At 45.0% G+C, this 14,022-nt stretch overlaps 1 protein-coding gene across 1 annotated transcript in view; it reads right to left on the minus strand.

Annotated features, from left to right (window-relative positions):
• The window catches only part of GALNTL5 (polypeptide N-acetylgalactosaminyltransferase like 5), a 65,086-nt gene extending 52,487 nt beyond the window's left edge, over window positions 1–12,599 (minus strand). The window contains 3 exon segments of the mRNA XM_033193492.1: window positions 1,222–1,507; window positions 11,134–11,237; window positions 12,392–12,599. Coding sequence (XP_033049383.1) covers window positions 1,222–1,468 — 247 coding nt within the window. The 5' untranslated portion in view covers window positions 1,469–1,507; window positions 11,134–11,237; window positions 12,392–12,599.
• Between the last annotated feature and the right edge of the window lie 1,423 nt (window positions 12,600–14,022).

Below are 14,022 nucleotides of genomic sequence, written 5' to 3' on the forward strand. Positions count from 1 at the left end.
TTGGGAAACAGTTTGGCCATCCCAATACTTGTTTCACTTGGCAGAGAATCAGGTTCTACTCACATCCCAGAAAGCAACACTGTCCCCCTGGCACTCATCCTTGGTTTGCTGTTTCTCTCCTTTCTGTCACCATCCGATAGGTAAGACTGAGAGCCAGAATTAAAGTGTGACCTCGGGACAATGAGCAGGAGACCTGCTAAGGGGCTGTCGTGTGTCACACGCTGGAGTAGTGCTTAGGGTAGGGTTTCAGGCCCACACCTACCTGGTCATCTAGTGGGAGGGCCGTTCAGAGCAGGGATCCACAGAAATAGTAGGCCTGTGTGTTAAGGCTTTAATTTCTACTCTTATTTTCTTCATCTTTCTTTGGGTTTATTTTGTTAAACTGGGTCTTCACATTTGTATTTTATGTATTTTTTATTTTTTTGAGACAGCATCTAACTCTGTTGCCCAGACTGGAGTGGCCCAATCATAGCTCGCTGTAACCTTGAATTCCTGGGCTGAAGCGATCCTTCCACCTCAACTCTCCAAGTAGCTGGGACTACAGGCATGCACCACCAGACCTGGCTAGTTATTATTATTATTTTTCTTGAGTTGGGGTCTTGCTATGTTCCCCAGGCAGGTCTTGAACTCCTGGCCTCAAGTGATCCTCCTGCATCTGCCTCCCAAATTGTTGAGATTACAAGTGTGAGCCACCACGCCTGGCAAAATTAGATCTTCATGTGTGGGAACATGGGAAAATAATCTTACGAACATAGTGATGAGGGAAAAAAGCAAGTTCCAAAATAGTATGTATATCAGAATATCTAAAAATATATTAAAAACATAGAACACAATATTTTGCTTAGGGATAATATACAGAGGAAGTGGAAAGACATGCAGGAGAAACTCATCACTTCAGGTCAGACAACCTCTGAGGGTGGCGTGGGGACAGGAGGGAGGTAGAGTTTTTATGGTACTATTACAACTTATTTCTTGGAAAAACAGAAAGCTATCTGAAGCGAATATAGCAAAACTATATTTAAAATGATAAATTTAAGTGGTAAATACACGCATACTTGTTTTATTATTTTCTATGTATAGATATATACAGGTATATAAAATAATTTATAACTTAAAAAGTAAATTGCTTTGAAAAGGATATTCTCATACTCTCCCAAATATTAAATATTATGGTATATTTTTCCCTTCAAATGGCTCACGGAAAAAAATCCAAATACTTACCTAACGTAGACTTTGCTTTATCTTCATCAGTCCTTTTGACTATTACATGCGGTTTTGGTATTTGGTCTGAGCCATAGATAATTTGCTGATGCACTTTTTTTCCAGGAGACCAAGCTGACAGAGGCTCATGGCTTTCCTTCTGCCGGTTGCTCACATGATTATGGTGCAAATATATGAATAACAGAGCTGTCCAGATCCCAAATGTCAAGGACCCATAGAATAAACATCGAATTATGGCGTTTTTCATTGTAAACCTAGCATTTTCAAAGGTCCATTTTTCAATTTCCTAAATCAGAATGATTTAAGAGAAGCAGTATTAGATATTCCAATGGTTTGTAAATCACCTACTTGGCTTAAATTCCATTTTCAGTGTTTTAAAAACAACCACGTTGATTGTCCTTATCATATACATAAAGTGTGTCCTTATTTCTATTAGCACAAATTCCTAAAACTGATATTCCTAAGATTACTTGACATAAAAATGTATAACATGCTTATAAAACACACAGTGTCATTTCAAGACATTGGCCCATACTCCTGTACATAAAGGAAATACCATCAAAGAAGGCTTTCTCATCCCTTATCCATATCCAATCCACCTCGGAGTGATAGTATGGATCTCTAAAAAATCTGATTTGACATCAAGCAGCTTGTTAAAAACGTAAAAACACACAATGTCACATGCTAGAAATAAAGGGAGCGACGAGTACCGTGACCCACTGCTGATGGATGGCGCAATGGTACAATCGTTTTGGCAACATCTAGTCACGTTGAAGATATGTATATGATATGATGAAGCAGTTCCATCCTTAGGGATATATCCTAAAGAGACTTGTAAGTTGGCCAGGCACGGTGGCTCACGCCTGTAATCCCAGCACTTTGGGAGGCCGAGGCAGGTGGATCATGAGGTCAGGAGATCGAGACCACCCTGGCTAGCATGGTGAAACCCTGTCTCTACTAAAGATACAAAACATTAGCCAGGCGTGGTGGTGTGCGCCTGCAGTCCCAGCTACTCGGGAGGCTGAGACAGGAGAATGGTGTGAACCCAGAAGGCGGAGCTTGCAGTGAGCTGAGACACGCCACTGCACTCTAGCCTGGGCAACAGAGCAGAGCAAGACTCCGTCTCAAACAAACAAAAAAAAGAGACTCATAAGTGGCAGCTCTCATCTAAATAGATGTATCATGAGACAGGTACAAGAATGTTTATTGAGGTAATGTTTGTCATAGTGAAAACTAGACACTGGCCGGGCGTGGTGGCCCATGCCTGTAATTCCAGTACTTTGGGAGGCCAAAGCAGGTGGATCACCTGAAGTCAGGAGTTCGAGACCAGCTTAGCCAATATGGTGAAACCCTGTGTCTAGTAAAAATACAGAAAATTAGCCGGGCATTGTGACCGGCGCCTGTAATCCCAGCTACTCGGGAGGCTGAGGCAGGAACATCGCTTAAACCTGGGAAGCAGAGATTGCAGTGAGCCAAGAACGCACCACTGCACTCTAGCCTGGGCAACAAGAGCGAAACTCTGTCTCAAAAAAAAAAAAAAAAAAAGAAAGAAAGAAAGAGAAAAAGAAAACTAGACACAGCTGAAGTTTCCCTGAACAGGGGAACTAATAAAGCGATGCTACTCTTTCAATGATGGAAATGAATCTGCTGGAGCTATGTGCACTGGTGCTGTAAAGTCTAAAAACATCATGTGCGAAAAGCAAGTAGAGTGGGATATAAATCAGGAAAACATGAAAAAGAGTGCAATTATTTATGGTACACCAACATGTAGCAAATGCATGGTTAAAAAAAAAAACCATGCATGTGAATGATGTACACAAATTACATAATAGTGATTATATATATAAAATAGTGAATTTACATAACAGTGATTACCTTCATGGTGGAGGGGAGGAGAATAAAGAATCCTACTGTATCCTTTTTTTTTTTTTGAGACAGGGTCTCACTCCCCTCACCTAGGCTAGAGTGCAGTGGCACAAACATGGCTCACTGCAGCCTCAACCTTCTGGGCCCAAGTGATCCTCCTACCACAGCTTCCTGAATAGCTGAGACCACAGGCACATGCCACCATGTGTGGCTAATTATCATTATTATTATTATTTTTTTTGGTATAGACAAGGTCCCACTGTGTTGCCCAGGCTGGCCTCAAACTCCTGGACTCAAGCAATTCTACCGCCTTAGTCTCACAAAGAGTTGGGATTACAGGTGTGAGCCACCATGTCCAGCCTCCTACTGTTAATGCTGACATTTTTTAAAAGCTCTTAAGAAAATGTGGCAAATGATGTGATTTGATTGAGCTTGATAAATGAGAACTCAGAGTGCTCATATTTTTCTCTATATTTTCCTTGTTTGAAATTGTAATTTATTTTAAAAAGAAAGAAGAAAGTCTTGAGAGGTTTCCTTTAAAGATGATAGATTGAATGTGTGTGTGTCTGCTCTCCCTCTTGACTCAGCTGTGAATAAGAATAAAGCTAAAAACTCTCATGGGAAAAGAGAGTGGTAGAGGGAACATCAATGCACGTGAGATTTTAACACATCTGGAGGAGAGAACGTTATTAGACGGGTGATAACAATGTGGAGAGACAGAGGACTCTGATGAGGAAACAAGGCTGCTAACCCTGGAGCAGCTTGGGGCTTGGAGGCCCCTGGTGAGTCAGTGGACACATGGCTGCGGGCTTGGGGAAAGGCACATGTTAGTATTCAGAATAGTCAACTCTCTTCGCCCAGCCCAGCACAGCAAAATCCAGGCAGGAGTCAGAGTGGTTTCTTTGAAGAAGTAGACTGGTAGAGGCTGAGCCTCTACAAAGGAAAGCTTGGGGCTAAAACCAAGAGTGTCACTTAGAATGTGTGGATGTGGAGTGTCTGGGTCCATCTGTCTACTTTCCCTCCTCCCACACAGGATCCTGGCAGCTAGGTTGCTATGTCTGAGGTGGGATTGATAGGAGAATCGTTCTGGGATGAGAAGCCAGGGCCCGGAGAAAAGACCTCCATGTGCTGAAATGTAAGAGCTTCCAATAAAGCAGCCGGCTCCCTGGGCCGTCCCCCTGAAGACAGCACACCTGTGGCCAAGGTCGGCCCAACACTCAGTGATTCCATTCAGCTGGTTGGCATCTCACTTTGGGATTGGAATCTGTGTTAGTCTGTTTTCACAATGCTGATAACGATACCCAATGCTGGGTAATTTATACAGGAAAAAGTGTTTAATGGACTTACAGTTCCACGTGGCTGAGGAGGACTCACAATCAGGGTGGAAGGCAAGGAGGAGCAAGCCACACCTTCATGGATGGCAGCAGGCAGAGAGAGTTTGTGCAGGGAAATTCCCCCGATAGAACCATCAGATCTCGTGAGACTTACTCACTCTCACGAGAACAACATGGGAAAGACCCTGCCCCATGATTCAATGACCTACCCCTGGGTTCTTCCCACAGCATGTGGGAATTCAAAATGAGATTTGGGTGGGGACACAGCCAAACCATATCAGAATCGAATGCTGTTATGAACGGAACTGTGTCCACCCGCAACTCACATGTGGAAACACCAAGCCCCGATGCGACTGTATTTGGAGGCAGAGCTTTTAAAGAGGTGATCATGGTTATATGAGGTCACAGGGTGGACCCTAATCCAATAGGACCAGCGTCCTTATGGGAAAAGGAAGAGTCCGCAGGCAGGTGCTTGCACAGAGAAAAGGCCTGTGAGGTCATAGCGGGAAGGCAACCGCCTGCAAGCCCTGAAGACAGGCCTCGGGGAATCCAAGCCTGCTGGCAGCTGGATGCCGAGTCCGGCCTCCAGAACTGTGGGAAAATCAGTGTCTGTTGGCCAAGCCTCCCAGTCTGTGGACTTGGTTATGGCAGCCGGAGCTGACTCCTACAGCTGCCAAGGATTGCCTGAGACATTTAAGGAAAGCCTCCAGAAAGCAAGAAAATGCAAACAGAACCAGAAAGGGGAAGAAAGAAATGAGAACTTTGAAAATATCAAAACATAATGTTGGTTGCTCAGAGAGATCAAAGAAGATGCTACACTCATACAACCAGAGGAACAGGCTATGAAAAAGGAGCATTGAGAGAATAAGGGGAAGCTGAAATTTAAAACATGATTGTTCACATTTAAAAATTAGAATAAATGGCCGGGCGCAGTGGTTCACGCCTGTAATCCCAGCACTTTTGGAGGCCAAGGTAGGCGGATTCGTTGAGGTCAGGAGTTGGAAACCAGCCTGGCCAACATGGTGAAACCCCATCTCTACTAAAAATACAGATTAGCTGGGCATGATTGTCCACGTCTATAATCCCTACTACTCAGGAGGCTGAGGCATAAGGATGGCTTGAACCCGGGAGGCCGAGGTTGCAGTGAGCCTAGATCACGCCACTGCACTTCAACCTGGGCAACACAGTGAGACTCTGTCTCAAAATAAAGAAATACATAATAAAAATTATTAGAAAAATGGTGAGAAAGGAATATTTTGAAATGCACAAGAAAATGGCAGAGGGAAGCCTAAGAGAAAGTTGAGACCTGTGGTGTTTCATTCTAGAAGATAGAAAGAACATCTGCCCAGTAATGAGTTCCGCAAGGTGATGAGAGAAAAGTGGAGGGGAAATCGTCAACGCAATCACGCAAACATTTCCAGAATGAAAGGGGCCCACAGAATGCCCCATATAATGAATGAGACAAGAAAGAGTATCAAAATGACATCAAACTTCTCAACAGCAACACTGGATTCTGAAACTATAAACAGCTTGAAAATTTTATGTTAAATGTTATTCAACCTAGAATTCTCAACCTAGTCAAAATTTAATCAAACTTGGGAGTGGAATAAAAATATTTTCAGGTATATAAAGGACTCAGAAAAAGTACTCTCCATGTATTCTTTTTTGGGAAACTACCTGTGGATTGCAAATGGAAATAAAGGAAAAAGTAAATAAAGACATGGGCTGGGCACAGTGGCTCACGCCTGGAATTCCAACACTTTTGGGAGGCCGAGGTGGGTGGATCACTTGAGGTCAGGAGTTTGAGATCAGCCTGGCCAACATGGTGAAACCCTGTCTCTACTAAAAATACAAAAATTAGCTGGGAATGTTTGGCTCCTATAATCCCAGCTACTTGGGAGGCTGAGGGAAGAGAATCATTTGAACCCGGGAGGTGGAGGTTGCAGTGAGCTGAGATCATGCCACTGCACTCCAGTCTGGGAGACAGAGCAAGACTGTCTATTAAACAAACAAACAAAAACCCAAACATGGACCCAGGACGGTGAATGCAACACCATTGAGAGGAAAAGTATGTGGGATGGAGAAGTTTAGGTGGATGACACAGTTGATGGTAAAAATTAAGTGGCTCACACCTGTAATCCCAGCATTTTGGGAGGCCGTGGCGGACAGATCACGAGGTCAGGAGATCGAGACCATCCTGGCTAACACGGCGAAACCCCGTCTCTACTAAAAATACAAAAAATTGGCTGGGCAAGGTGGCCCGCACCTACAGTCCCAGCTGCTTGGGAGGCTGAGGCAGGAGAATGGCGTGAACGCGGGAGGCGAAGCTTGTAGACAGCCAAGATTGTGCCGCTGCACTCCAGCCTGGGTGACAGAGTGAGCCTCTGTGTCAAAAAAAAAAAAAAAAAAAATTAAGGAACAATATTTACAGACTGGTAAGATGCAAACACTGATTACTACATTAACCACACAAAAAAAAAATCACAGACCTTTTTTTTTTTTTAGGAAAAATAAACTAGAAGAAATGGAGGTCATATAATACAAATGAAGTTGATGTATAAAATTAATAAAAAAATAGAACTCTAACAACCCACTTTTAAAATATGAAGGTGGGTCAGGCTCTGTGGCTCATGTCTGTAATCCCATCACTTTGGGAGGCCGAGGTGGGTGGATCACGAGGTCAGGAGTTCAAGACCAGCCTGACCAACATGATGAAACCCTGTCTCTACTGAAAATACAAAAATTAGCTGGGCGTGGTGGCATGTGCCTGTAATCCCAGCTAATCAGGAAGCTGAGGCAGGAGAATCGCTTGAACTCCGGAGTTGGAGGTTGCAGTGAGCCGAGATCGTGCCACTGCATTCCAGCCTGGGTGACAGAGTGACACTCTGTCTCAAAAAAAAAAAAAAAAAGAGGGTAACTATCATAAGAAATAGATTGAAGAGTCAAAAGTGATTGTAAGAGGGAGTTGAACTGGGGACTGGACAGGAACTGGGCAGGGACCTGCTAATTTTCTTTATAATATTTTGTTTTTATTTTATTTTTTATATGTGTGTATTACACTGAAAGATATTTTTAAAATAAAGATTGTCTAAACAGATTAGAAATGCAAACAAACCATATCAAACAGCATTGGATACTGGTAAACACAAGAATACATCAGCCACTTGTCCCCTGGACCCTGCCCCTTTCCATCACATGTCATCCCGGCACCTGGAAAAGGTAATCGCTGAAATGAGCCTTAGGCCCTGCAGGTCAGTCCAAGCTCTAGGACCCTCAGCTTCTGTCCTCCTTCATCCCACACTCTGATTTGCTCAAGTGTCTTCTTGACCTTTAAACATTTAGTATTGTCTCCCATTTTTGTCCTCTCTCTGACTTGAGAACGTAATTTGGTTTCTACAGTTTTGAGAAAGGGTCTAGCTCTGTCACCCAGGTTGGAGTACAGTGGTGCGATCGTGGCTCACTGCAGCCTTGACTGGCTCAAGTGATCCTCCCACCTCAGCCTCCCAAGTAATTGGGACTACAGGCGCCCACCACCACACCCAACTAGTTTTTTTTTTTTTTGTAGAGATGGCATTTTGCCATGTTACCCAGGCTGGTTTCGAACTCCCAAGCTCAAGCAATCTGCCTGCCTTGGCTTCCCAAAGGATTAATCCCAAAGTGCTGGGATTATAGGCATGAGCCACTGTGCCTGGCCTTGTTTTGTTTGTGAGTTGGTATCTTACTCTGTCACCCAGGCTGTGCAGCTGGCATGATCATTGCTCACTGCAGCCTTGAACTCCTGGCTTCAAGTGATCCTCTGTCTTTGGCCTCCCAAAGTGCTGGAGCTATAGGCACATTCCGCTCCCCCATGCTTGGCTTTGGCTTCTACAGTTTTGACCTTAGGCATGTCCCAGGAACTGGCTTGCATATACGTTGTAGCTTCAGTAGGAAACCCACGCTGCTTGACAGAACCTGGTATCCAGAACAATTCCATGGCATCAAACCACCAGAACAGGACATTGTCCCCTCAAAGAGACTTGAACACACCTGCACAAAATGTCTTGTGCATGGGATGCTGTGCTGCGTCACCCAGACACGGCCTTCAGGGCAGAGACACCCCTTCTTCTAGCTGCCACAAGAAGTAGCTGCCATAGGCTCACAGCTCATGACCTAGTCAAGCCGTTTTGTCCAAGTGTCCCCCGCCCTGGGGATCTCACATTCAACGACTGGTCAATGGATCCAGCTCCCTTGTCTATCTGGGGGAATCTGGAGAGCCCTCAATGAGAGCTGCCTGTGGGGTGGGTGGAGTCTCTTCTGGAAATTGCATCACCATCTAGCCTCTTACTCTGATTGAACCTACTTGTCTCCCTGCCTTACAGTGTTTGGTCCCCAGATCCACTCCTAATAAACTTTTCCATGCAAATCTTCGTCTAAGAGTCTTTTTCCTGGGCAACTTGACCTAGTATGATGGTTGCTAATGGTCCAGGAAAATGGGCTGTAAAGGGGATTTTAGGGCTAGACCACCCTCCAGGTGGCTGGCCCTGAGCATCCCATCGCTGGTGGAAAGGTGGTGTTCTGAAAGCCCCTGGCATGCCATGGCTGATATATGCTTGTTAAAATCTCACTGGCTGTGAATCAGGATGAAATACAGGTGGAAAGGAATGTTCTGGTTCATGCACTTCACTGAGGAACAGGGAGGAGTAATTATAAATATTACAGGATAGACGGCTATTGTCGGATGCTATGGTTGCATTTGAAAAAAGCAAGGAAGGCTGAGGGTGGTAATCACCAATTGAAAGCAAAGTATCAGAGTCAGAGGCCCTTGTTAGCATATGAAGGATCTCATTTCCTACAACCTAAGGGCGGGTAGAGCTGAGGGTCATGCTCAGGGCCTGATTATCAGGGCAGCAGAGCTCCAGGGCAGGTTGAATTCTCAAGCCTGCCTGGTCTTCTATCCAGGGAAGGAGGCAGGCTCTGACATTTGGGATGGGGATATCTGGGTAGAGACACGCCGGAGACCTGGAAGGCCCAGGTCTAAAGGAATCCTCTGAGCCTACAGAAATGGCCCACTGCTCCCCAAGAAGACTAGCTCTCCTTCTCTGCTTTGCAAGGCAACACGTGCCCTCCCTCAGGACTTTCCCCCCGGTACCCTCCTTGCCACCAGATCAATAAGTAGGGTCACATTCCAACTTAGCCGGTGTGGGAAAGTCCTACCCTGCTGAGGGAAGGAGAGTATTCCCAAAGGAGCTGCAGAATCAGCCATCTTGAACCAGCAGGCACCCAGGGTGCACATATGGGACTGAGTCCAGAGGATACGGATTAAGGGAGGGGGAATGTATTACAACAGAATATTTACATTTATTACAGCAGAAATATTCCCCCAGGACACTCTGGCCAAGATCCTGGGTGCAAAATAGAGATTCATTGACTGAATAAGTAGCACTTTACGAATGAAATATTTGATTATGCTAATTAAAGGTATCAAATATATGAAGGCAAAGTAGGGAAAATGTGGATTAGGACACCTGAAAAGAGAATAAAACTGTTTTAATTTACTTTACCACAACTGAGTTGCCAGAGTCCACAACTGGAGTGAGAACTTTCTCAATGCCTTTTAGCCAATCAAATGGTGTTATTTCCAGACCCACCTGGAAGGACTGGTGCTCTTTCCAGCACACACTTCCCCATTCTGAGCCCATGAAAACCCCAGACTCAGCCACATGTTGGGACTACCTGCCTTTGAGCCCCCTCTCACACAGAGGGCTACCTTATGTCAAGAGCTGTTCTGTTGCTCGGTAAAACCCTCCTCTGCCTTGCTCACTCTCCAGTGTCTGTGTAACCTCATTCTTCTTGGACACAGGACAAGGACCTGGGACCCACCAAATGGCAGGTGCAAAAAGAGCTGGAACACTATAGCCTTCTCACCTTCCATCAGTGCCAGGTGGCCACCCCGCATGATGGGAAGTGGTGGTGGGGCTGAGACAGCCCAGGAGCAGTGGACTGGAGCAGGTGGGACAGAATGAGCTGTAGCACAGATGAGCTGTAACACACCCCTTGCACTGTTCACCACAACAAAACGAGCCATAACACACCCCCCTCCCTGACCCCGTTCGCCATGTTGCAGGTGGCAGGAAGGAGAGAGAGAGCTGTAACAGTCCTTGGGGGCTCAGACCTTGGGACTCCCCAAGTGAGAGCCATAACACCCCTTGAGGCTCTGCGGTTGTTGGCATCTCTGAGTTTTCAGGCACCACCACATTCCGTCTCATCCAGATGCTGGTGCCCAAGGTGGAAGACGGTTGTGGCACACCCAGACCAGCCATGGACTAAGCACAAAGCAGTTGCGTGTGCGGAATCTCGGTCGGTAGTGCCAGCCGAGTGTAGCCTGCTGGGTCGAGTGGGCAGAGTGAGCCCAGAGGTGAGCCCAGAGCCAAGCGAGGCCCAGGGAGGGGTGCTGCCAGCTGGGAAATTTCCGGCAGGCAAAATGGCACTGAAAGACTCCTGTGTCAATAGGATTGTTACTGAAAAATAAATTTTTCTCTAGAAAGATTCTAATACATCAGGAAAACTTGGGGGGAATTCTCTTTAGATGTGAACACTTTTGAACATATCCCCAACCTCCTTAATTTTCTTATGTTACTAATATGAGTTCTTATATTATATTTTCTCTGGGACAAGCACCTCACCTCCCAACCCACCCCCTACACTCCCACAAAACACAGAAAACCCCTCCTACTGAGAGATCGATATAAGAGGTGTGTGATTGGCCTTTGGACTTTGTGTCTTCAGAAGACAACCATGTTTAGTTATCTTCTTCAGTAAAAGATGCTGAATTCAATGCTAGAAAAGCACAAAATTTGTAAAATATATTTCAATGAGGATTCATATGTACAGCAAATAAAATTTTAAGTGCATTAAAGAGACTTAGCAGATGATTTTAAAAATCCTGTAGAGAAAAGGATGCAGCTAATCACCAACACACCCACACCACACCCCAAAACCCTAGCCTAAATCTGCATTTACAATCATTGAGTTTCTTTATTTTTTCTCTTCTTTTTTTTTTTTTTTTTTTTTGAGATAGGATTTCGCTCAGTTGCCCAGGTTGGAGTGCAGTGGCTCAATTATAGCTCACTGCAGCCTCGACCTCCCAGGCTCAAATGATCCTCATTTCAGCCTCCAATTGGTACTACAGGTGAGTGCCACCATGCCTAATTTGTTTCTTTTTTTAATAGAGATGAGGTCTTGCTGTGTTGCCCAGGCTGGTCTCAAACTCTTGAGCTCGAGTGATCCTTCTGCCTTGGCCCCCAAAGTGCTGGGATTACAGGCGTGAGCCGCCGTGCCTGGCCAAGTTTTTAAAAAAATATGAGTCTGTTGAGTCAGGAACTCAAACATGAACATGCTTTAGATAATATCACAACTTATTTTTCTGTAAATAATCAACACTTTTTTCTTTTTTTTTTTACCCTTGAGACAGAGTCTCACTCTTTCCTCCAAGCTGATCTTGGACTCCTGGACTTACACGGTCCTCCCACCTTAGCCGCCCAGGAGCTGGGATTACAGATGCCAGCTGCCATGCCCAGTTTGTAATCAGCATTTTTAAACCCCTGGCTTTCCTAGGACCATCTTAATACTGATCTCCATATAGGATCTAGGACTTTATGACACTGCTAAGAGCCTTTTCTCCCTATATTTTTTTTTCAAATAAGTAATACGTTCACTGTATAAACATTAACAGCATAAAGACGCATATAATGAAAACTTTCCCTGTTTTTCATGAACTAAAGCCATTACAATGCCCAGTCCATGTTTAGGGTGGTGTAACCAGCTTGGAGACTACTCCTCCTTTAAAAAATAAATCTTCTTAATCCTAATCCCCAGAGCTATCATCTCCTTCAAGACGCAGGGATCTGATGTACTACTTCCGCTGATTCGAAGTGAAAGACGTTCCCCCATCTTTGTTCCCACTTCTAGCACATGGAGTGTACTTCACCTACCCTTGAGATAATTGCATTGACTGCTTTGTGACTGATGTATTTTCCAAGCAGGGTCATAGGTGAATGAGGCAGAGGTCTGTGCTGAATGAACTGAGAGACGTAAAATTTTTTTTAGTTAGCAGGCTTTATGGTGGCTGGGTTCCAAGCAGATGCCTGGTTGTGCTGGGTTGCTGGGTCACACATTGGTACTCAAAGGGCAGTACAGGCCACTTCACAAAGCCTGATGACATCACACAGGGCGTCACAGCCCCCCAGGGGCCCCTGCCTGTCAGCTGCAACCAGCAGGTGGAATCCAGGAGTTCCAAGGTCCAAGGTCCTTACCCCTCAGCTGAGAATATAGGGAAAGCCTCATATTAGGTGAGGTTAGAATCCAGGGTGACTCTTTTCTCTAGGCAAGGCCTAATTTTTAGCTTTTTTTTTTTTTTTTGAGATGGAGTCTCACTCTGTCGCCCAGGTGGGAGTGCAGTGCCTCAATCTCCGCTCACTGCAAACTTCGCCTCCCGGGTTCACGCCATTCTCCTGCCTCAGCCTCCCGAGTAGCTGGGACTACAGGCGCCTGTCACCAGGCCCAGCCAATTTTTTGTATTTTTAGTAGAGATGGGGTTTCACCATGTCAGCCAGGATGATCTCAATCTCCCGACCTCGTGATTGGCCTGCCTTGGCCTCCCAAAGTGCTGGGATTACAGGCGTGAGCCACCACGCCCGGCTAATTTTTTAGCATTTTTGAAATAAACTTCAGAAAAAGAACAAGTTTTCAGAAAACATGAAGAAACTTACAGACGAGCCAAAGGGTTATTTAATTGCCTTTTAATTCTTTACATTACTCAGCATTTAGATGTCAGTACATTAAGACATTTAGAACACAAATATTTCTAAATTTTTTTAGAGTACATAACATTTAGAACACAAGTTCAGCCAAATGCTTGTGAAAAATTTCTTCTGAACAAATCCCAGGAGACTTGACCCTCCCGCCTTGAGGATGCTGACTCTGTTTTGCCTGAAACCAGACAAGCTCTGCTTCAGGGTCTGTGAGTGGAAGGGGAATGGGTGGGGACCTCTTACAACCTCTCCTGGGGCAGACACAATGGGTAATAGTGACCTCCTGGGGTAGATACTGAAACTACGCCAAGTGATAACAAAACTGGCAGAAATTAGTTGGACCCAAAATGGCCAACTGGAGTTTCTGTAGAAAGAGCTTGCTGATATCACAGCCTGAATTTCCACACATGTTTCTTATTAACTGCTCCGGAATTTAATTTGCACACAGCACCCACGAGGAGGCAGGAAGAGATAACTGCACATGTCTGAGGACTTGCCAGACCGCCTCTTTCCTTCCACCAATCTCTTGCTAGTCCCAGCAACTCCTGACCTTGTGATCCACTCCGCTCAGTCTCAGCGCTGAGATTACAGGCACGAGCCACCTCACCTGGCCTGGAACGTCATTTTTTAATTGCGATACTACATATCATACAATTCACCTTTCATGCATGTTGTGGCATTCATCAGTATTTCTTTCCCTTTTATGGCTGAATAACGAGTCATTGCTTGAAAATACCACGTTATTTATCTGTTCATCAACTGGTGAACATTTAGCTGGTTTCCACTTTGGGGGTGTTATAAATAGTACTGCT

The sequence above is a fragment of the Trachypithecus francoisi genome, unplaced genomic scaffold (assembly GCF_009764315.1).
Source record: "Trachypithecus francoisi isolate TF-2019V2 unplaced genomic scaffold, Tfra_2.0 Lachesis_group4, whole genome shotgun sequence".
Classification (NCBI taxonomy): Eukaryota; Metazoa; Chordata; class Mammalia; order Primates; family Cercopithecidae; genus Trachypithecus; species Trachypithecus francoisi.